Source organism: Euprymna scolopes, chromosome 43, assembly GCF_053919585.1.
Source record: "Euprymna scolopes isolate OS-2025 chromosome 43, ASM5391958v1, whole genome shotgun sequence".
NCBI classification, from domain to species: Eukaryota; Metazoa; Mollusca; class Cephalopoda; order Sepiida; family Sepiolidae; genus Euprymna; species Euprymna scolopes.
The window spans coordinates 9,459,391-9,483,682 of NC_136524.1; the positions used below are offsets into that span (position 1 = coordinate 9,459,391).

The window sequence follows — 24,292 nt, forward strand, 5'->3', positions numbered from 1 at the left end:
TTTCTCATGGGTTACCATTCAGCTGAAAACCATTGTCATCAGAAAGGTATGGCTTGTTGATATGCCACTCTTGTACTGTTGCTGGTTCATAAGTTTGATTGTCTGGTTCTGGTTATCGATGTGATATTTGAAAAAATGAATCATTTTTAAACGTGAACAAAGGAAAATAATAATAAACAAGTCATAGCTAAGTGTTCTCATATCAAAAATAATAATTCGGTTAAATATTCCAATATGTATATATATATATATATATATATATATATATATATATATATATATATATATATATATATTCTGATTTAAGAAAAACGTTTCTGAATCTGCTTGGATTTTTGTTTCCAACTTAATGCTTCTTTCTAAGTTCTCTGGGCAACGATCCCAAATTCTGAGTAATTTGAAACCAACACTGGTGTGGACTAATCAGGAAAATGTGAAGGAATCCCTCAATCATCTCAGAACCCCTAGTTTTATTGACATATTACTTTCCCTGTCTCTCTCTGCAGTCAACATATCTACTTTCTCATAGTCAGACAAATGTTAGTTTAAACTGCAAGAATTTATCTTTCAATAAACCGTTAATCACACTCTGAGTTGACCTGTGTCACCTCCCTTTATTTGACCAGCTGGAGTTTTTCAACTCAGTGTTTGAGAAATAAAATTTTAGTGTTTCTTTTAACAGTGACAATTGATTCATAAGAATTTATCAGCAGGGTCATTCAACTTCACCTGGGATGCCTAATTCTACCATATATATGTTTGATAATAAATATTTAATCATTAACCACATGCATATAGGTTTCATCCTTGCAGAATCTTTTGTGTGAAGATAACTGTTCACACCGGTCACATGATTCAAACTCCCAAACACAAGTCACCTTTAACTCGGTTCCGAGCACAAATGAGACTAATGCCAACCATTACATGACGAGTAGAGAAGTAACCCCTATTTATATCAAATCAAGTGTTCGAATTAACCTAGAAAGAAACTTGCATTATAGGTGAGATTAGACATTATTTCTTATTAAAGGTCTTGCCATAAAAGGGGGTTATTAATAATTACTTAATAAATAGTTGATTAATATTAGGTATGCTTATATTTGTATGTACAGGAATCATTCTTAAACTAATTACCTGATCATGAATTTTGGAATACAGCTGCTAGGTATAAGTGGTTATAATATTGGTTATAATCTAGTTTAGTTAATGCAAAAGGGTTAAAAATGTGACAGAATTATTCTGCTAAAATTCAAATACCTCCAATTTTTATGAAGTTTTAACAATAAGTATTTGAACAGAATTTTCAAGTTGTTTGGAGTATTTAAATGGATTTTAGAGGACATATAAGTACATATGTTGTAAATACAAATATTTCAGATTTGCATTAAATTTTATCCATAGTCTGTAGACACCAATTAAGCAAGATTCCCTTAATTTTAGTCCCTTCTTAAACCCCTTTAATCATAAACCTTAATTTTTAGACATTTTCTAGAATTAATATCATATAATAGATTTTGATCAAATTGGATCAAGGGTTCTATACATTAGGCTTAACAGCATTATATTTTGATTTTTCTCTTTGTAAGGGGAGATAAAACCAACTTTTATGTTTGTGGAATTAAATTACTGAGATGAGTATTCTATTTTATTAGACTAATTTATTATCATTTTATTAATTCATCTACATTTCTATTTTATTAGACTAATTTATTATCATTTTATTAATTCATCTACATTTCTATTTTATTAGACTAATTTATTATCATTTTATTAATTCATCTACATTTCTATTTTATTAGACTAATTTATTATCATTTTATTAATTCATCTACATTTCTATTTTATTAGACTAATTTATTATCATTTTATTAATTCATCTACATTTCTATTTTATTAGACTAATTTATTATCATTTTTTTAATTCATCTACATTTCTATTTTATTAGACTAATTTATTATCATTTTATTAATTCATCTACGTTTCTATTTTAGAAAACAAAAAAGAAAAGGACATCCAGCTGCACTGGGTAAGCCATTTTTTATTTTTTTAAATGCTGAATTTTATGAGAACTTCAACTTGTCTGAACATATTTGAGATGATGATCGTGTAATTTTTATTTAAGTGCTTTGTCGATATTTTATAGAAGAAAAAGTGCACTGATTTTATTGCAGGAATTATCATTTATTTTTTTGGTCCCTCAACAAAAGAAGGGTGGACCTGTAAATTCACCCTTGTCTGTTCATCTGTCCGCACTTTTCTCAATAACTACGCTTTGGAATGTTTTGAAATTTTGTACAAACATTAAACATGATATGAGTAAAAAAGTAACAGAACGGATTTTCTGGGAAAACTCTGGTTGCCCCCCCCCCCTCCCAGGAGTGCCTTTTGGGTTAAAATGGCTAAAATGGACACTTTTGTGCTTATTAAAAAAAAAAGCCTTGGATTTTTATAAAACTTTCTGAAAAGTTGTAACTAACTGATTTTTATATAAGTTTTTTTGTCTATACTTGGCGATAACTCTTGTGTGTGCCCTAGAGTCTCTTTTAGGGCTAATAAAAACACTCCATTTTACGATATTTGTCCCAAATTTTCTGTGTATGTCTATTTAGTAGTTTTGCATGGTGCTGAACTCAAATTTAAATATGTTAAGGCCTTGGGGACCTTTGGGGCTAGATTGGGTGGGGTGGGGGCTTCGCTGCAACCTCTATCTCACAGAAGAGATGTTGCAAGTTTGTCTCTGCTTTATCGTTATTTTCATGGAAAGTGTTCGACTGAGCTTCAATCTATGGTCCCCCCTCGCCAAACTTTCACAAGAAACACTAGACTAGCTGAAAACATTATCAATAATTTTCCCCACTCTTTATCTGTACCTAAACCTAAACATAGATTCCATGATCAAAGCTTCTTTCTTAGAACTGCACGCCTGTGGAATTGTCTTCCGTTTTCCTGCTTTCCAGCTGTCTATAATATGGTTGTCTTCAAGTCCAACGTGAACAAGTTTCTGATGAGCCGTTCCACTTAAGTTAACAAATTTACCGAACTTCCATTACTATTGATTACTATATTGTCCTTTTGACTACTCTACACTCTTTAACCCTTATCCTTGAGTGGCCTATCGGCCTTGACAAGTGGTGACGCCTATGTAAAAATAAAAAAAAAAAAGTCATTTTTTTTTTTGTATGGTGCAGAACTCAAATTTACATATCTTGAGGCCTAAAACTGCACCGTTTGTTCATTTTCCACTAGGATTTGGTGTTCGTTGGGAACTTTTGGGGCTAAAACTTAGTCATATTTTTTATGCTTCGTTCATTGCACTCACGAGGGACCACGCATGCTTCACTTATTATTATTAAAGTTGCAATAATATGCAGAACGAATAGCAACCAAAATTACTCATTTTATCTTGACACCAGTATTTTTATTTTCGACTGAATTCTCGTTTTATCATTTGTTATAAACAAAAACTTGCTCAGTTGACTTTCAAAGAATAAATAATTTTTTCTAAATTTTCAATATATATTGCATCCTTGGTAATGGTAGTGGTCAAGACAATACTGATTTGATGGGTCTCGTCTGGTAGATTTGGACTTTTCACTGGACATACAAACATAAAAACATACAAGCATATAAACATATGGACAACTTTACATTAACGATTTTTATACCAAAAAATCCAATATTTAAAAATATTTTATAAGTACGTTTTTAAATTGTGTGACACCATCTATGCACCATAGCTTTTTATTCAAAATGTTTTTTTTAATATTTGTTTCATTTATTTATACACTAGCGGGGAGTACCTGGTGTTGCCTGGGTGTTTAGAGGTGTGTGTGTGCTCGGGCGGGGGCGGGGGTAATCAAAACAAGAATAAGCGAAGTAAATATTTTTAAATGTTGAATTTTTAAATATTTTATATAAAAAAATGTTAAAACTTAACAAAATAAAAAAAAACACCAAAAAAAAACTAATGTAAGGCAAACGAATGATGTTAAATGTAAAAATCGGAAAAACAAAAAAAAAAAAAGAAAACGCAAACTCTCGTCTTCAGGAGGCCTCAAGTTTTGACAAGCTTCTGGGCTTGACTATTACTCCTGATCTTAAATGGAACACGTATATCAAATCTGTTGCCAAGGCCGCTGGAAAAATGGTGGGATCTTTCTATCGATCCAGTAGATATCTCACTGCTGATGCTATTCTCTATCTATATAAGAGCCAGGTACGTCCAAGGATGGAATACTGTTGCCACATCTGGGCAGGAGCTGCTAGAAAGGACTTGTCCTGCCTTGATAGAGTTCAAAATAGACTTCGTAGCCTCGTAGGAGATGTCCTTTTCTCCTCCTTACAACCTCTATCTCACAGAAGAGATGTTGCGAGTTTGTCTCTGATGTATCGTTATTTTCATGGAAAGTGTTCAACTGAGCTTCAATCTATGGTCCCCCCTCGCCAAACTTTCACAAGAAACACTCGTCTAGCTGTAAACACTATCAATAATTTCCCCCACTCTTTATCTGTGCCTAAACCTAAACATAGATTCCATGAACAAAGCTTCTTTCTTAGAACTGCACGCCTGTGGAATTGTCTTCTGTTTTCCTGCTTTCCGGCTGACTACAATATGGTTGTCTTCAAGTCTAAGGTAAATAAGTTCTTGATGAGCCGTTCCATATAAGTTATTAAATTTACCAAATTTTCATTACTAATGATTACTATATTGACCAACTTCTACTGTACACTCTTTAACCCTTATCCTTGAGTGGCCTCTGGGCCTTGATAATGTGGTGATGCCTTTGTAAAAAAAAAAAAAAAAAAAAAATGTGATGGAAAAAGAAAACAGAAAAACAAACGTTAAAACTTTAAAAAATGTGAAAAATAAAAACCAAAAAAAAACGTGAAAAATAGCTTAAATAACCCTGTTTTAATATTAAAATATAAAAAGTAAAAAAAAAATAATAAAAAAGACACTTCACACAACGATTCGAACTTACAACCCTGAGATAATGATGCCGCCCTCTAAGCAACTGAGCTAAGACGATGTTGACGAAATTGGATTGTTTTTTAAAATATTTAAACTAAATCATGTTCCGACGTCATTTGTGCATGCATAGAAGCGAACTTGTCATGAGAGGATGGTTTTTGCTGACACCCTCCCTGTAGAAAACTGATGATTTTAGGGTGAAGGAATTAATGTTTTTGGCCAATTTGTTAGGCGAAGTTTGGAACTTTAAAATGATACCTATCTGGCGAAAATCCGTGACACGTGTTGAAAGTTTTTGCAAGACATACAAACACACATACATACATACAAACACAGATTTTCGCTTTTATGTATATAGACGAGTGGGGGGTACCCAGCGTTGCCCGAGTGTTTGTAGGTGTGCGAGGTCGGCAGGGGTGGAGGGTGTTAATGAAAACCTAAGAATAAGTGAAGTAAAAAAAAAGAACACAGAAAAACGAATGCGGGGGTGTACTCGGGCTTGTGTGTGTGTGTGTGTGGGGGGGGTAATCAAAACATAAGAATAAAACACAAAAAAACTAATGTAAGGCAAACGAATGATGTTAAATGTAAACATCGAAAAAACAAAAACAAAACAGAAAACAGAAAAACGAACGTTAAAACTGCTTTAAAAAATCTGAAAAAAAAAAAACACATGAAAAATGGCTTAAATAAGCCTGTTTCGATATCAAAATTTAAGAAATCGGTGGGTACCCGGGTGTTTTTGGGTTTGTGTGGTCGGTTGGAGGTTGGGGGTGTAAATGAAAACCTAAGAAGAAGCGAAGTAAAAAAAACCCAGAAAAACGAGCGTTACGTGAAAAATGGCTTAAATAACCCTGCTTCAATATTAAAATTTAAAAAATCAAAAAAAAAAAGAAGACATCTCACACCACGATTCAAACCCAAAACATTTAGATAATGCTCTAACCAACTGAGCTAAGACGACGTACACAAAATTGTGTCAGTTCTTCAAATATTTAAACTAAATCAGGTTATGACGTCGTCTGACGCATGCGTAGAACTGATCTTGTCATGAGAGGACGGTTTTTGGCCGCCCCCCCCTGTAGAAAAGTGCTGATTTCAGGATTAAAAAATTAACGTTTTTGACCAATTTTTCGATATTTGTCGGGCGAAGAATGGGGCTTTCATATGAGACCAAGTTTGTGAATTTTTGTTCTGTCTGTCGAAAGTTTTTAGCAGACACACAAACATACACACATACATACATACATACATACATACATTTTTGCTTTTATATTCATAGATTTACCTGGCGTTGCCCAAGTGTTTGGAGGTGTGTGTGTGGTCGGGTGGGGGGTGGGGGGTGTTAATGAAAACCTAAGAAGAAGCGAAGTAAAAAAAAACCCAGAAAAACGAACATTACATGAGAAATGGCTATTTAAACCCTGCTTCAATATTAAAATTGAAAAAAATTGAAAAAAAAAAAAAGACATCTCGCACCACGATTCCAACCCAAAACGTTTAGATAATGACCTAACGCTCTAACCAACTGAGCTAAGACGACGTACACAAAATTGTGTCAGTTCTTCAGATATTTAAACTAAATCAGGTTATGACGTCGTCTGACACATGCGTAAAACCAATCTCGTCATGAGAGGACGGTTTTTGCTGACCCCTTCCCCTGTAGAAAAATGTTGATTTCAGGGTGAAAAAATTAACGTTTTTGGCCAATTTTTCAATATTTGTCGAGCGAAGGATGGGGCTTTCATATGAAACCAAGTTTGTGAATTTTTGTTCAGTCTGTCGAAAGTTTTTAGCAGACACACAAACATACACACATACATATATGCATACATACATACATACATTTTCACTTTTATATATATAGACTAGCGAGGATACCCGGCACTGCCCGGGTGTTTGTAGGTGTGTGTGAAAAAAAGCGGAAGCCTTGACGTGCATAGTAAAAAAAACAGGTGCCCGTGAAAAAAAAAACGAAGCCTTGACGACGCGCAGTTGGAAAATAGTAAAGTGTGAAAAAAAACAGGTGCGCGTTTTTGACTGCAATAGCTATTCAGCAGTTACGATTTTGTGTGGGACAGTTTTTAAATAAATAAATCGGTTTGTTTGTTTTAACTAAGTTCGGGGAAAACCAGCTTCCTGTTTATTAGGGGGAGTGTCTCGTCTCAAAATGAAAGCTACCGTCTGATATGACGAAGTCGACATTGAACTTTTATATATATATGATGAAAAACAGATGTAGCTAGTTTCTAGGATTTCTGGTCAAGAATAGATATTTGAGAGAACACTGGCTGTTCCGACAGAATGATGAGGAGATCAACAAGCAGTTGGTCAAAAGGGAGGACCGTATCATCAAGCAGATTAGTGACACAGCCTGAAGGAAGAAGAACCGTATGATGGTTAGCATTAGCTGAACACCTGAACTTGAAAGATGAAAATTTAGCTTGCATATAAATGCTAGTGACAAGATCCCAACAACACGCACCTTTATATTAATTATATTGATCGGAGTATTGTTCTCATCTTGATTAATCTGATCAATACAAGTAATATAAACAATCAGCCCTCATCTAAAAAATTCAGAATTTTAACATGCACCTTTCAACAGTTATTTGTATAAAAATAAGTTTTTTTTTTTTTTGTTACTTATGCAAATTAGAATTGATACACTCAGAAGAAGAAAGACCACAGCACATGTGTTTGGAATGAGCAGTTGTTCAACGTGCTGGCCGAGTTATACATGATTATTTGTTTTTTTGTGAAAGATTGTTTATATACTCCTGTTTTGTAGTTGAAATTTGTGAACATGAACAAACTTCTGTTGGTATGATTATATATTTATTACTTTTTTGCAGTTACCGGATCCATGCTAATTTAGAATCTGAGGAAGATCCTCCTCCTCAGTTACCTCCACGGGCTTACCGTAACATGCCGGAGAATTCTTCCGACAACTCAAGTTGGATCTACGAGAGTCTTCGACACAGGCGATCATATGCAAATGAGCTTCGTAAACAAGCACGTCGTTTGAATATCTGTAAACCATTGGCAAATATTACCGAGGCCCAGATCACTGAAGTTAATCAGCCACTTTCGGGTAGAGAATATGCTGATAAAACAAATGCTGTTGAAAAAGAATCAGGAAAAAGAGAAAAACTGAAAATACTAAATGAAAATTTGAACCATGATCAAAATGTTACAAATGCTGTTGAAATGAGGCAGGCATTTAAAACTGATTCAAAATGTAAAGATGTTGATATGACCAATTCCACAAATATTGATGAAGAAAGCATAAAATATCAGCAGGTGGCTGAAGATAATACCATTAAACATGTTCCTGATATCACAGAACATTCTTCAAATGATAAGTCTTATCCAAATACAAATGAAACTAGTTTAAATAGTAATGCTATTCTCGGTTCAAATGTTAGTCAACAAGTGATGAACCTTGATAAACAGTACTCTGATAGCAGTCCATCTATGATCACTAATAAACCATCACCGATTAACAATAACACAACTAATACAAGCAATAAATATAGACATCCTATTGTCACAGATATTGATGATATTAACGATAGTTATGAATCAGGAGTGAGTCCCAAAGATTACAATACTGATATGTCAGTCAAAACATTTGAGAGTGTTCTTCAAAATGAAACTTATTTGAATGAGCCATTTGAACCAAAACAGTCTGTGAATGAGGAGCAAGAAGCACTTTCTGTAAATGAAGACCATAATATGAGCCAAGAAAATCAAATGTATTCAAATGAAACTTGCAACGCTGCGCACAGCAATGTTAATAATTTAAAAGCCATTGATGAGAACGTTAATCTAAAAAAATATGTTTTGTATATAGATGAGAATCCTGATGATATTAATGAAGAGAAGCATCCAAATAAAAAAGAAATTGTACAATTAGAATCTCCCACAGATTTGTCTCCGTCAATGACCTGTAAATCAATGCAGCCTGCAACATCCCCAATCGAGTCTGAGTTGTGTAAGTATACTACCTTTGCTTCTAATTCTTTCAGTTTCTTTCTTTTTTAATTATATGTTTTTTAAAGAATAGTTTCATGATAACAGAACAAGGATGGAGTACTGCTGCCACATCTGGGCAGGATCTGCTAAAAACAGCCTATCCTGCCTTGACAGAGTACAAAATAGACTTTGTAGCTTAGTGGGGGATGCCCTTTTCTCTTCCCTGCAGCCTCTCTCCCACAGAAGAGAAGTTGTGAGCCTGTCTTTGTTTTATTGTTATTTCTATGGCAAGTGCTCGTTTGAGCTCCAATCTCTCGTCCCCCCTCGCCAATCTTTCACGAGAAACACCCGTCTGGCTGAAACTACTATCAATAATTTTCCCCACTCTTTATTTATGCCTAAATCCAAACATAGATTCCATGAGCAGAGCTTCTTTCTCAGAAGTGCATGACTGTGGAACTCTCTTCCGTTTGCCTGTTTCCCACCTGACTATAACTTGGATGTTTTCAAGTCCAACATAAACAAATTCCTGACAAACCGCCCTCTTAAGTAAGACACTCTATCAAACCTCCAATACTAACGATTACTACAATACTATCTCATTGATTACTGTACACGCAATAAGCCTTATCCCTGAGTGGCCTCTGGGCCTTGATAAGTGATGACCTCCATGTAAAAAAAAAAAACAGCTTTGTGGGAAAAAGGCCTATTCGTTACCAGCCATAATGATAGCGAAAGCATTCCACCTCCATACAACCGCCAGTGAGACTGAAGTAAAAATATATCTTGAACGGTCCATCAATTGATGGTGAAACTTGTGTTTTATTTCTTAAAGCTGATCGTATATGTGGCATGGAAAAACTGCATATAGTCTCATTGTCAAATATATATGATTGTCTATGATGCCATGATATTCTTAGAACAAGATCATTAGTTTGTTGATGAGGTTAACTGAAACAACAACTACCCATGGATTTGTGGTCATGTTTTATTCCTCTAGATCAACCGTATTTTGTATATGCCCATGCATATTAATAGGGCAACCTAGAAAAGTATGTGGCTCCTCACCATGCACCGACGATTGTTCGCTATAGAGTGGCTATTATATTTGCACATGAGATAGTGTTTGAATGCATGGAGCCCAACCAAAGATAGCTCTGGAGGCCAATTTGAAAAGGTACTACACCTTTGCAAACCCCTCTTATCTGCCATACATAAATTATTATTATCATTCCGTATGACCTAAAGTAGAAAAAAAAAACATGGTTGACCTTTTTATAGAATAGAGAATTTCTTCCACAATTCATTTAGGCAGGAGGGCAAATTTGAGGTGGTTTTCTTACTTGCCATTTGTTTCCTTGCTTACCAATTATAATGGTTTCGGTCAGGAACTAGAGAATGGCATGTGTGTTTTTTTAATGTTTTATTTTTTATGTTTTATCTTTTATTGTTTTATTTTTATATAAATGGATGGAAATACATATTTATGTATGATTCACGAATGTTCTCACTTGCTATATATATATATATATATATATATATATATATATATATATATATATATATATGTATATATTCTTATGAAATCATAGAATTATGTCAATAATTTAATTTTCCATAGAAAAAATATTATCATGATTTCTGATATATCTATAAAAGTGAGAATGTATGTTTGTGTGAGAGACACTTCTCAACCTATATACTCAAAGTTTTGATCTGCAGACTTAAAATTGGGTATATAGAATATTCAGACATGTGGAAAAATTTTTTAAACTGTTTTCATCCAGAAAAAAGGGCTGCTAAGGGGTTAAATTTCAATCATTGGATTTTGATCTGTTTGCTAAGTGTTTCACGAATGCACATGCATGAATCGTTCATATTACAGATAACTTATGTTAAAAATAGATAGATTTGAAAACACTTTTTAAAGATCACGTCATTCTGGTCTAATAGTTATTATACTTGACTCACTGTCTTTAGGTTTTGGTTTTGATTTCAGCTCAAGTATTTTTCTTTCTTTACTTACGAGAAGTAAACAGTTTAGAAAAAAAACATTACTTGTGTGCGCATATCTCAGTTTCTGTATGAATTTTAATGTAATATTTATGTATATTTTATGATGGGGCGACTTGCTAGTATATATATAGAATAAACAGACACACTGTTTTAAAAACATGCTTTTAGATGCAAATAAAAATGAATTATTTTTTTCTAATTAATTTTGGATTTAAAATCTTTCATTAGGAAATAAAATTCTTTTTTATTTGCATCTAAAAACATGTTTTTAAAAAAGTTTGTCTGTTTGTTTTATATTTTTCATTTTCCAAGATGCTTCTAAAAGCAAACACATTTTCAACTTTATATTTGGCGAACCTGCACCTTTTTGGTTTAATAGATAAAAAAAAAATAATAGAGAGTTCTTACATGCAGATCAGCCAGCATGATCTTGATAACACAACACGAGGACTTTTTACTTCCAAGAAAAAAAACAGACCAAAACTTAAAAACTCTTTTTCTGAGGAAAGATTTTAAATCTAAAATTAATTAGGAAAAAAATTCTTTTTTATTAACATCTAAAAGCATGTTTTAAAGCAGTCAATCTGTTTATTCTAAACTAGCTGGGATACCCGGCATTGCTTGGGTCCACATGAAGTTCTGTTTGGACACATCTGCTATACTAATACTAGAATATTGAGCACTTTTTCACTATTATATGTCAATTCCATGATAGGCAATGTCGATACTCCCACAAAAATTTCAAAAATAAAAGATATGGTAATCTTACTTAAAAATGGATGAAAACATGAAAATGTAATTTCCCCCCAAAAAAGAAGTATGTGACAAAGGGATACAAAGTGAATAAGCTATTCTCTGGATATTGAGCACTTTTTGATGACTATATACCAGCAGGTGGATGCCCAGTGTTGCCTGTGCACTAGAAAAAAAAACTTCCTCCCACAAAAATATTTAATAAAAAATAAATACAGCTTTTCTTTCAATCAAAATAGCAGGGAGTGCCTGTGTGACTGAAAAAAAAAAAAATGAGCCATGGTGGCCGGGCTCAAACGTGAAATGCAAAACAGGGGAAGAAGGCAAAAACTCATGGCCATGAGTACTTATGATGTTATAATGTTGCAACATAAGTGTTTTAAACATAGTTTTAGTTTAATATGCATGCATGACTTGCGAAAAAATGTAGACGTCAAAAAACAGACCCACCCACCCTTCTAAAATGTGGTCCAATTGACTGCTACAGAATGAATCTTTTTTTCTAATTTTCACATATTATGAATCTGGGGCATTGCCCTTTAAGATAGTAACAGTTTTGTGCCGGTCCGATGAAGATGACAAAAATTTTTAGCAGACATACAAACATACACATACACAAACACAGGCATTTGTGCCCTTCTATAAATATAAAAGCGAAAATGTGTGTGTGTGTCTGTGTGCATTTTTGTGTATGTCCAAGAAAGGTTTCTTTCCGAGGACTGATTGGTCGCCTCACAACTTCTAAAAACTTTTTATATTGCGCCTAAATGATAATATCTACGAGTTAACAACTGGTGTCGCCTGTCTATTTAATTTGCCCGACTTTCAAAAGATAAATACTCAACAATTTTCGATCGCTACATGTGCATTAAGCTTTTTCATATAAAAAAAGAAGCGAACAGACTTGCGGTAAATAAAACACTGTCCCACACTCAAAGTTGACGTCATTAACTCATTAAAAACTAGCACCTGCCAAGTCGCACGTTTTTTTTTTCACACTTTATGTTTTTCCAATTGCACGTCAAGGCTTCGTTTTTGTTTTTAAAACAACCAACGATTTTTGTTTTCATTTACCCAAAAACACAAACACACCTACAAACATCCGGGCAACGCCGGGTACCCCCTGCTAGTTATATAATAGAAGAAGAAGATTTTTCAAGATGCTTTTAAAGGCCAACACATTTTCAACTAATATATATATATATATATATATATATATATATATATATATATATATGTACTTCATTCCGTCGCAAAAGTAAATGTATAAATATTCTTCTTTTTTTTTTCCAGTTATACCTAGTCCAACATTTCAATATTCTATACTGAAAATGCCATCATTTCAAACCAGGTGAGTTGTATTTATATTTATTGTCTATGTTTTTGAGAAACTTTTTTTTTATTGACGGTTTTAACTGGATTTGTTTTGTTGTTAGCATTATTTTCCCTGATTCTTCTTTTTTAGAATGAGATATTTCCAGGCGAGACCTGGTAAAAGTTGTCAATATCTATATAAGCAAAAATACTACTATGGAACCAACTTGGCACAATCGCATCATCAATCGCATCATCAATCGTTTCACCACTGTCACCTCCCCTTTATACTTTACTGATAATCCTAATATATCGCTTGAAATAATACAATTACATATGTATTTGTAATATATATTTAATAACATACACAAAATGTGTTGTAGCTTTCTTCTTTCATAAAACTACTTTATCACTTTTAGCTAAAATTTAAATAAACAAAACAATAATATCTATTTAAAGTTTTAACACATGTGTACATAAAAAATGGCGTTAAAAAAATACAAATAAGTTTTTAAAATTAAAATGGGAGATTTCGGAACAATTTATTTGAAAAAGCATTTATCTTAACAACACCTGTAGATTTAAAAACGATTTTTTTCATTTCGTATTATCTTTGGCAATTAGAAGATCTCATTCAAATTAATAGATATGAAAGGTGATAACATACGTATAAATACAAAATGACTTTGCATATTATTATATAGATGGTAAACAGTTCATGTTGCAATGTTCTTTTTATGTAATTTATATAATTACAACTCTGTTATTCTACGAGAACTGGGAAATTTACATTTAAAAGTTAATAAGATGGTCTTATCTTTTATGCTTGAACATTGAGATGCATGTAGAATAGGAGACTTTGTTGGTTTGGTCACATGGAAAAAACACGAATGGTGAATGAATACTTATATATTTCCATTACCTTCACCACTCTTTACAGGTAAACATATATACTAAACTCAATGTCATGGGATACAGAAAAAAATATGCCCAAATTTAATGTACTTTTTATGTAAATATTGACAGACACTAAGTAGATTTGCAACACAACACAAAAGAAGATAAAACTTATTACTCACTACTCATAGTGATATCTACTATACATGGTTGGCTTAGAATCTAAGACAGAGTCTCCTTATATTGAACCATGTGGATTCCTGTTCCAATATGGTGAGCTTCACTTTCTCTTCTCCAGTTACTGGGTCTCTCTGACCAAAAAAGAAAAACCCACCAGTGTCTTTAGCAACCAGTATTATTCTCCCTTTTTTCCCCTACAAGGAAACTTTGTTGGTTTGGTCACATGTAAAGATGATGTTAATAAATGGATATTATGACCTCCTCTCTCTCTCTCTCTCTCTCTCTCTCTCTATATATATATATATATATATATATATATATATATATATATATATATATATATATAATGTAATTTAACATATTTATCTATTTTAGTCCAAATAGAATGCAACTGCAGCAACGCTCTTCATCTGAACAATGTTTAACATCAATTGGAAGTTGCAACGACCAAACAAACATTCCATTATATGTATCGTTGGGTAGTATTCCAACTGAAGAAGGTAAGAAGAATGTTTGCATATTTTTATATTTTTGCTTAATATATTTACGATGTTTTTCACATTAATATTTAGAATTATGTTTTTCACATTAATATTCAGAATTATTATGTTTTTCACATTAACATACACACACACACACACACACACACACACACACACATGTAATGTAGCATGTGGCCGCAGCTGAGATTGAACTCACTACACGAGTTTGTAGTGTAATTCAAATCTTGTCCATAGCTGAATACTTGATACTTTGCTTGTATTTTTTATTGTGATACCATCACTAGATGGGTTGTCCCCCCTATGGCTAAAGAGAGGCCCATCTACCCTCGAGAAAAGGCTACACCACGCCAGTTTCCCAATCTGGTATTTTACCTCACGGTACATACAGTGCCTCACTTTCCCAAAATGGTCACCGATCTGGTACTGGCCAAGTTCAATGTTGCTTAACTTTGGTGATCTGGCAAGAACACGCACGCACACACACACACACACACACACACACACACACACACACACACACATATAATATATATATATATATCAATCGGTACCCAAGATGGCTGACCTGTAACAACGTGGGGATGGAATTTTTTTTCCCTAAAAGAACGCACCAGGTTTTATCATGTACAAAATTAACTTTTTGTTAGTAACATCGGATGGAAATCACATCTGACGAGTTGATGAGAAAGAAAATTTTTATGAAATCATAAAATTGTCATCCCATTAACGAAACGGCTGTAATGAAGAGATCCCAGATGAAATAAGCAAGAGTTATATAAAAGAAAAAATCTAAGTCTTTGAATTTCAACAAAATTTTGTACTCCATATATTTATATATATGTATTTGAATGCTTGTATGATTATTGCTTACCAGATGCCATCCTCAGTTGTCTAAGGTCTCCCTCTACAAGAGTTTTTCATGACAACCTGGCATGAGGATACTTCTCCCCTGTAAGTAAACTCTGACTAAATGTTCCCAATGACATAGTATTTAAAACCCAAATATGATCCAGTTTGTATGGCTATACATTGGCTTATACTGAGGAATGGTGAACAGTCTCCAAAGGATATCACTTCTAGCAACAGCACTAACTCGATTACTCCTAGATGAATTTTTATTTTATAAGTTTATTACACTAAAGTTTTAAGGAAGCTAAATGACACTTCGATAAAAAAAAAAAAAACGGAAAGGGAAACTTCATAGTAGAGTTCTTGTTTCATTATGACAATTCATCGTGCATTTTTCTAGGGTTATGTAAAATGTTCTTTGAGAATTGAGATTGGGACTTTGATAAAAATCGATGGAGTCACGATTTAACTCCAACAAACATCTTTTTCCAAAACCGCAATGAAACCCTCAAGGAACCTATTTTAATGGCAAATAAGAAGCAAAACACTGTGCTGCTAGTTTGCTCTAATAATGTCCTCCAAAATTCTTCAAAGACAGTCTTTGATCTTGGAAACATTGACTTAAGAATTGTACTGATCTGAATATCAACTACATTAAGAAATATACTCATTTGCATATGTTGTTTTTGTAAAATTAATTAATTTCTTAAATTTTTTGCAAACTTTTGATTAACCCTAATATGCTACATAGTGATAACCTAGGTGGCTTCATTCATATTTATGTTTTCATAAATGTACTTCTTTTTTAAGTCTTTCTCATACACACACACAACAGAAATAAATAGATTGTACTTTATTATCATTAATATGAAGACTTCTTTCATGTTTCTGATCAACTTAGACAAGATAATATTGAGTCGTTTTTTTTCTTTTATGAACTAGACAATTACTCAGTTAACACTGCAAAGTGGAATATTAAGGTTTGCAGTGATTTGATATTGATTGAGTCTACTTTCAGATTGACTCACAATAAAACGAATGCTACTTTTTGAAATGTAAAAGAAGTTGATGGAAAGATATAATTTTGGAACAATTCAGCTTAAAGTCAGAATTGTTTAATTAAATTAATCACTAAACACTATCTTTGCTGATCAGATGATTTCATTTTTCTTTTTTTTTTGTGAGTGAAAGGTGATATAAAATATCTTAGTGTATTATTATATAGATAATTAATAATTAATTAGTGTATTATTATATAGATAATTAATTAGTGTATTATTATATAGATAATTAATTAGTGTATTATTATATAGATAATTAATAATTAATTAGTGTATTATTATATAGATAATTAATAATTAATTAGTGTATTATTATACAGATAATTAATAATTAATTAGTGTATTATTATATAGATAATTTATAATTAATTAGTGTATTATTATATAGATAATTAATTAGTGTATTATTATATAGATAATTAATAATTAATTAGTGTATTATTATATAGATAATTAATAATTAATTAGTGTATTATTATACAGATAATTAATAATTAATTAGTGTATTATTATATAGATAATTAATAATTAATTAGTGTATTATTATATAGATAATTAATTAGTGTATTATTATATAGATAATTAATAATTAATTAGTGTATTATTATATAGATAATTAATAATTAATTAGTGTATTATTATACAGATAATTAATAATTAATTAGTGTATTATTATATAGATAATTAATAATTAATTAGTGTATTATTATATAGATAATTAATTAGTGTATTATTATATAGATAATTAATAATTAATTAGTGTATTATTATACAGATAATTAATAATTAATTAGTGTATTATTATATAGATAATTAATTAGTGTATTATTATATAGATAATTAATAATTAATTAGTGTATTATTATATAGATAATTAATAATTAATTAGTGTATTATTATATAGATAATTAATAATTAATTAGTGTATTATTATACAGATAATTAATAATTAATTAGTGTATTATTATATAGATAATTAATTAGTGTATTATTATATAGATAATTAATCTTATTTGTATATCTTTCCAGCATCTGGTCATACAACAGTTTCCCACTTTTTTATGCAGTCTTTTGCATTATTGTTATATTCTGCAAGATTTTTCAAGCTGCAGCAGTTGGGCAGTAGTGCAGACAAGGTAGTGTTGCTTTTGAAACCCTGACAAGTCCAATGCTTCTTTGCTATGTGACATATTTGACGGTAGCAGGGATGTGTGTCCTCTATTTTTAGTTAAATTTTGCTTTTTTTTGTTTTATACCCAGAAAAGAGTTCTCCATTTTTTTTTTTTTTTGGTAGAAATCCATTTTAATTTAAATAAGGAAAAACTGATTTTGGGCAAATTGCTAGAGTCTTCCCTCCTTTTTTTTTTTTTTTTGCTATATAGCTAGATTTTATTTCTCTTTCTTTCACTTTCTTTCTCTTACTTTATCTGTTATTTATTTATTTATTTTTTTCTTGGAGTTCTATCACGCTTCTGACGCAAGATGAGAACAGGATAGGAGAGACATCTATTTGTATCTTACCGTCAATGAGATGGGCAAAATCAGTTTTCTTCAAGTGCTCATGTCAGTGGTGGACTAATCACGAATGTATCAATACGCCAACCAAATCACAACTCAATATAACACAAGATATTACACATGCATATGAACAAAAATATATCTCTCATGTAACTATGACAATAAATACCAAAGTTTCAAATGTTAGATGTGTATAAATTATGTTTTGCATTGATTCAATTTTGTCAGGTCTTTGTAAATAATAGGATACAACAACCAGATTAGGTGATTGAAGTTAAGCAATAGTGAACTTGGCTAGTACTAAATGGGTGACCATTCTGAGAAAACCAGATATTGTATGCAACAAAAAAAATTTTTTAAATAATTCAATTTGGATATTGAGCTAAATAAAAGATCTGTTGATATGTTTTTTTTTTCTTTTTAGCCGGTTTCAATTCTGCAGATGATAAACGGAATATTGATATAGTGTCTGTGAAGCAACGGATCCATTTCTTTGAATATGACAGCAACGGACAATTAGTGAGAAATCGGATCCCCCCTCCAGTTCCAGCTAAACCAACTTCTTTGGTTTTAAGAAAGAAGTTCCCAAAGGTACTTATCATATATATATATATATATATATATATATATATATATATACTCTTTATTCGTTTTTACATATGTTGCTACACGGTCATGGACATGTTTTGGTCAGCTAGTTACCAGTAAGTAGAGACCTCCTCGAACAATACAGCTTATACAGAAAAACAAATAACGAGTATACCCTGCTCTACTTCAATATTCAGCACTCTTGTATTAACCTCATTAAACTTCATTGGTTACTTAACCTCTGGAAAACAATAACCTCAGATTATATATATGTGGGTGTGTGTGTGTGTGTGTGTGTACTCAAGGCATTCTTTACATTATCTTCTATAAATAGACACAAGCACGCACAATATCTGAGCAAGGGAACTACCCTTCACACTTCCACCTAAAATATGGTCACTCGTGCTGGAACACAAGGTGTCAAAAACAAGGTGATAAGTGTTAATTTTCTTAAACCCATTTTAATCCTAACAAATGCTAACTCTTTTATTTTTTCTCTTGTGTTTTTTAAAAATTTTGTTTTATATTTTATTTGTATATATATTTATTGTCTTTGTTTTTGGTTGTCTCGCAAACTTATTCATTCTTCAGTTTAAATTCGACCCCCCCCCCACCTCAACCAAGCAAAAGACCGTCGCTTTTCTCTATCTCAGCATATAGGTTTAACTCAAATGCTCTGAACTATTGAAAACGAGAGATAAATAGCTCAAGCAAGATAAATTTCTGAATTTAACGCAAACGGAAATTTATTTTTTCTATCTTAGAAGTTAGAACTTTATTTAAAGCAAAAAAAAAAAAATAAATAAATGTATAAAAAACTAAAATTAACATATCATGTGCGTGGAATATGAAAGATGAATTCTATCTTCTATAAATAGACAGAAGCATGCACAATATCCCAGCAAGGGAACTACCCTTCACACTTCCACCTAAAATATGGTCACTCGTGCTGGAACATAAGGTATCAAAAACAAGGCAATAAGTGTTAATTTTCTTAAACTCATTTTAATCTTAACAAATAGCATATAGTATGGGAGGGAGAGACAATTTTCAAATATCGTCCTAAATTGGAAATGGAGCAACGGACTCATATTAAGTAGATATTAATAAGTCCCTCTTACCGTCTTTTTTTTTTTTTAATGGAGAGTAGATAATGCACTGTGGATGTGTTATCAGCAGCTCCAGTAACTCTCGCTTCTCCTTATTTGTCCCTCAGTCCTAATTTCCAATGAGTGATTTTTCTGACAAAGGGTGAAGAAAAAGCTGCTTTCCAGGTCGATAGTACTTAGTGAACAGTAGCTTGGGATCTCAGAAATTTTCTGCTTTTATGTCTATCCTTGTGGCCATGTCACTGGTAAGGGTGCTGGAGGTAAACGTTTCATCTGGGCTGACATTATCCGCCTGATAGTCAGGGACCCGAACCTTGGATTAACCACTAAGGAGGCTATCCTATCAGCAAGTGCAAAGTACTGGGGCTGCTGTATTGCCATTTGGTGAATGGATTCTGGACCATGCAGTAGTTTCTCGTAGGGCCTCTCGATGCCATACTAGTGGGTAATTGTTACGGCTTTACCTTATCATGTGATGCAAAAAAAAATTTTTTCCTGTCCTTTCTCTCTTACTTTCCCTCTCTGTCCTGCTCAAACCAAGTCTGTCAACCTGTTCCACAAATCCCAAAACCTCAACATGAAATATCTCCAGAAAAAAAACACGAATAAACCTAGAACCCCATCCTCCAATGTAGACTCCTACTACCAGGTCTCCTTCTCCAACATCAGGGGTCTACGTTCCAACCTTCCAGAGGTTGGAACCCAATTACAGGAGACAAAACCGGACATTTTCTTCCTAAGCGAAACTGGCATAGGGCTGACCACTTCCCTAGATGAGTTCATGATTAAAGGATACTCTAACTTAACATCTAAATCTGACCCCCAAGATCGCCATGGGCATGGAATATGTGCCTACATTAAAGATGGCTTTCCGTGTGGTAGGGATATTTCCAGAGAAGGCCCTAATTTACCTTATATGTGCTTCCAGGTTGCACTTGCTTACACCACCGCATTTATATTTGCCTTCTATCACCCCCACAACAGCAGAGTTACTATCTTTAAGAGTATATCTGAGAAAATTGACCATATCCTGTCTGCTCATTCTTCGGCTAACATTCACATTTGTGGTGACTTCAATGTCCACAATGTGGAATGGCTGACTAACTCAAACATGACAGATGATGAGGGGAGGTTCTGTCATGATTTTGCCATTGCCTATGACCTCACTCAGATTGGCCACGAACCCACCCGTGTGCGCAATACTACCGGTCAGTATGCAAGCCTTCTAGACCTTTTTATCACAACTTTCCCTGAGCTATGTTCATGTTCCGTTCTATCTCCTCTGGGATCCTCTGATCAAACAGTTGTATCAGTTAAGATAAAAATGAAATGTAATAAGTCTTCAGATGTACCTCTCCACCGTACTGTATACTGATACTCTATGGCTGACTGGGATAGCTTCCGTACATTTATATCTGATCTACCTCTCCATTCCATGTTTAAAAAGTATGTGTCCTCTATAGTATCAGACCTGACCGAATGGTTAATTGTATGCATAGACTGATTCATACCATCCAAAAAATTCCAATAAAAACCTAATAACCAGCCATGGTTCTCCCCAGAATGTGCTGCTGCCATTGCGCACAGAAATCACTTTTTCCATAGCTACCAACGTAATAGATGTACTGAGATTAAAGCTGCTTTCAGGACCGCTAGAAGCCACTGTAAAAGAGTAATAAAAAATGCAAGAGAGCTATATGCTCAGTCCGTTAAATCCAAAGTAGCAGAGCAGCGGCTTGGTTCCCACCAGTTTTGGCAAATAGCAAGTAGGATCCTGAACAGAAGCGTGCATTCTATTCCAACCATCATCAACGGACGTGAGGTCATCTTGTTAGCATCAGACAAGGCCAAACTATTTGCCAAGAACTTTGCAGCTAATTCTACCCTATGCGACAAAGGCCATCAACTCCCCGTATTTCCTCCTATAACAGACAACATGCTATGCAACATACAAATATCTGTGTGTGAGGTTGCCAAGATAATCAAGAACCTTGATTTCAGTAAAACAATTGGCCCAGACGGCATCTCAATTATAGTGTTGAAAAAGCTTCAACCAGAACTTGCCCCTATATTTACAAAACTGTTTAAACGTTGTCTTAAGGAGAAGTGCTTCCCAACACTCTGGAAAACCTCATCAGTATGCCTTGTATTTAAGAATTCAGGTGATAAGTCATCTCCCTCTCAGTACAGACTAATTAGTCCCCTGTGTGTCATGAGTAAGTTACTGAAATCCATATTAAATAAAGAAGTAGTCAACCACCTCAGCAGAAATAACCTTCTTAGTGACATGCAATATGGTTTCCATTCTGCCAGACCTACAACAGATGTGCTAATGGTTATATCTCATAGAATTAGTTAATCTCTCGACAAAGGCTTCCTTTCTAGGGCAATTGCTTCGATAAGGTATGGCATAAAGGCCTACTTCACAAGATTTCCAGCTACGGTATAACTGGAAATGTTTTCTTGATTATTAAATCATTTCTCTCTGATAGGCTCATAAGAGTAGTGGTTAATGGACAGAAATCAGAGGCCCACAGTATAAATGCTGGAGTCCCTCAGGGGTCCATCCTGGGCCCAACTCTTCCTGATCTACATCAATGATCTCCCAAAGCACATACTTAAATCATTCATTGACATCTATGCTGATGACACGACCATCTATGGCAACACATCAAAGGCCGTAAATGACAAAGTTCTCTCTGATTGTCTCTCCTCTGATCTTGAGCACGTGGTACAGTAGGGGAAGAGTTGGCTGGTTACTTTTAATCCTATCTTTACATCGTCAATGCTCTGATTCCCATCTGGCATCAATTGAAATGGATGGCTCTCGTCTTGGGGAGGCTCCATGTTTTGACAAGCTTCTGGGATTGACTTTACTCCTGATCTGAAATACAACACGTACATCAAGTCTGTTGCCAAGGTCACTGGAAAAATGGAAGGATCATTCTACCGCTCCCGAAGATATCTCAGAGCTGATGCAATTCTCTATATATAAAAGCCAAGTACGTCCAAGGATGGAGTACTGCTGCCACATCTGGGCAGGAGCTGCTAAAAACAGCCTATCCTGCCTTGACAGAGTACAAAATAGACTTCGTGGCTTAGAAGAGATGTTGTGAGCCTGTCTTCATTTTATCATTATTTCCATGGCAAGTGTTCATCTGAACTCCAATCTCTGGTCCCCCCTCGCCAATATTTCACAAAAAACACCCGTCTAGTTGAAACCACTGTCAATAATTTTCTCCACTCTTTATTTGTGCCTAAATCAAAACGTAGATTCCATGAACAAAGCTTCTTTCTTTGAAATGTATGCCCGTGGAACTTTGTTGCATTTGCCTGTTTCCCACTTGACTATAACTTGGATATCTTCAAGTCCAACATAAATAAATTCCTGATAAACCGCCCCCTTAAGTAAGACACTTTATGAAATCTTCATTACTAATGATTACTACGATATTATCTCATTAATTACTGTACACACAATGACCCTTATCCCCGAGTGGCTTCCGGGCCTTGATAAAGGGTGACTACCATGTAAATATATATATATATAATGTGTGTGTGTATGTCTGAAAATATATATTTGAGTAAATATGTTTTAAAAATGAACCCAAACTGTCCAATTTAAAAGCTTGATGAATGTTAACATTTAACAATAGAGCATATGTAAGTAAATGGTGGTATTTTAAATTTCAATGACTATTTTATTTTTTTTCCAACCGAAATTCAAAACACTTCACTGTTTGATGACTGTTTTGTGTACAACCAGGAAGAAAAGTGTACCAGGATCTTTTATTTATGCAGCTCATCAGAAGACCAAAAATCACTTCCAGAAGAAACCCTCAAACAAAAACACACAAAAAAACCTTTTGCAAACATATGTATACTTAGTTCTTTAGAGGAAATAAAGATTTTATTATTCTTGAATTTATAGAGCTACATACATTCACACACACACACACACACACACACACACACATACATTCACACACACACGCACACACACACACACACATAACGAGGGTAGATAGAAGAAGAGAGTAACTTCAATTCTATAAGTATATATAGAAGGATTCATTTTTTTAATAAGTAGAGAAAATGCTAGGTAACATAATGGGGATGTAACGTATCAATAAAAACCTTTTAGGGTAAACCCCTTGCATAGATACTATACATCTTACATACACATAAAATACAACCACAACTAAACCATCCCTATACCTCCCCTTGAGTCTTAAACACATAAACTACCTGCATTATTTAACATAAAACTATGATATACACCTATACACATTACAATTTATATAGTACGCTCCTCCTTTATCTTAGAATTCAATATACTTCCCCCTAACAACATCAATAATTTTATTAATTTATTTTGTTCCTGATTAATCCCTCACTAGTTATAATAATAACGAACAAGATAAATGCAACTGTAGACACCGCACACTTTGCCCAGTTCAAAATAAATGTCTAACAAAAAGCGTAGTTTATCAAGCAACAGTATTTACGAAAGAAAACCCGAATAACAAGAAATATTACGTAGGCATGACTTC

At 33.4% G+C, this 24,292-nt stretch overlaps 1 protein-coding gene across 1 annotated transcript in view; it reads left to right on the forward strand.

The window, feature by feature from the left end:
* Positions 1–24,292, forward strand: part of LOC145268173 (uncharacterized) — a 116,483-nt gene that overhangs the window by 46,924 nt on the left and 45,267 nt on the right. Inside the window, exons 5-9 of the mRNA XM_080123385.1 lie at positions 1,993–2,027; positions 7,829–8,970; positions 13,014–13,071; positions 14,487–14,611; positions 18,467–18,633. Coding sequence (XP_079979511.1) covers positions 1,993–2,027; positions 7,829–8,970; positions 13,014–13,071; positions 14,487–14,611; positions 18,467–18,633 — 1,527 coding nt within the window. The remainder of the gene's footprint in view (positions 1–1,992; positions 2,028–7,828; positions 8,971–13,013; positions 13,072–14,486; positions 14,612–18,466; positions 18,634–24,292) is intronic.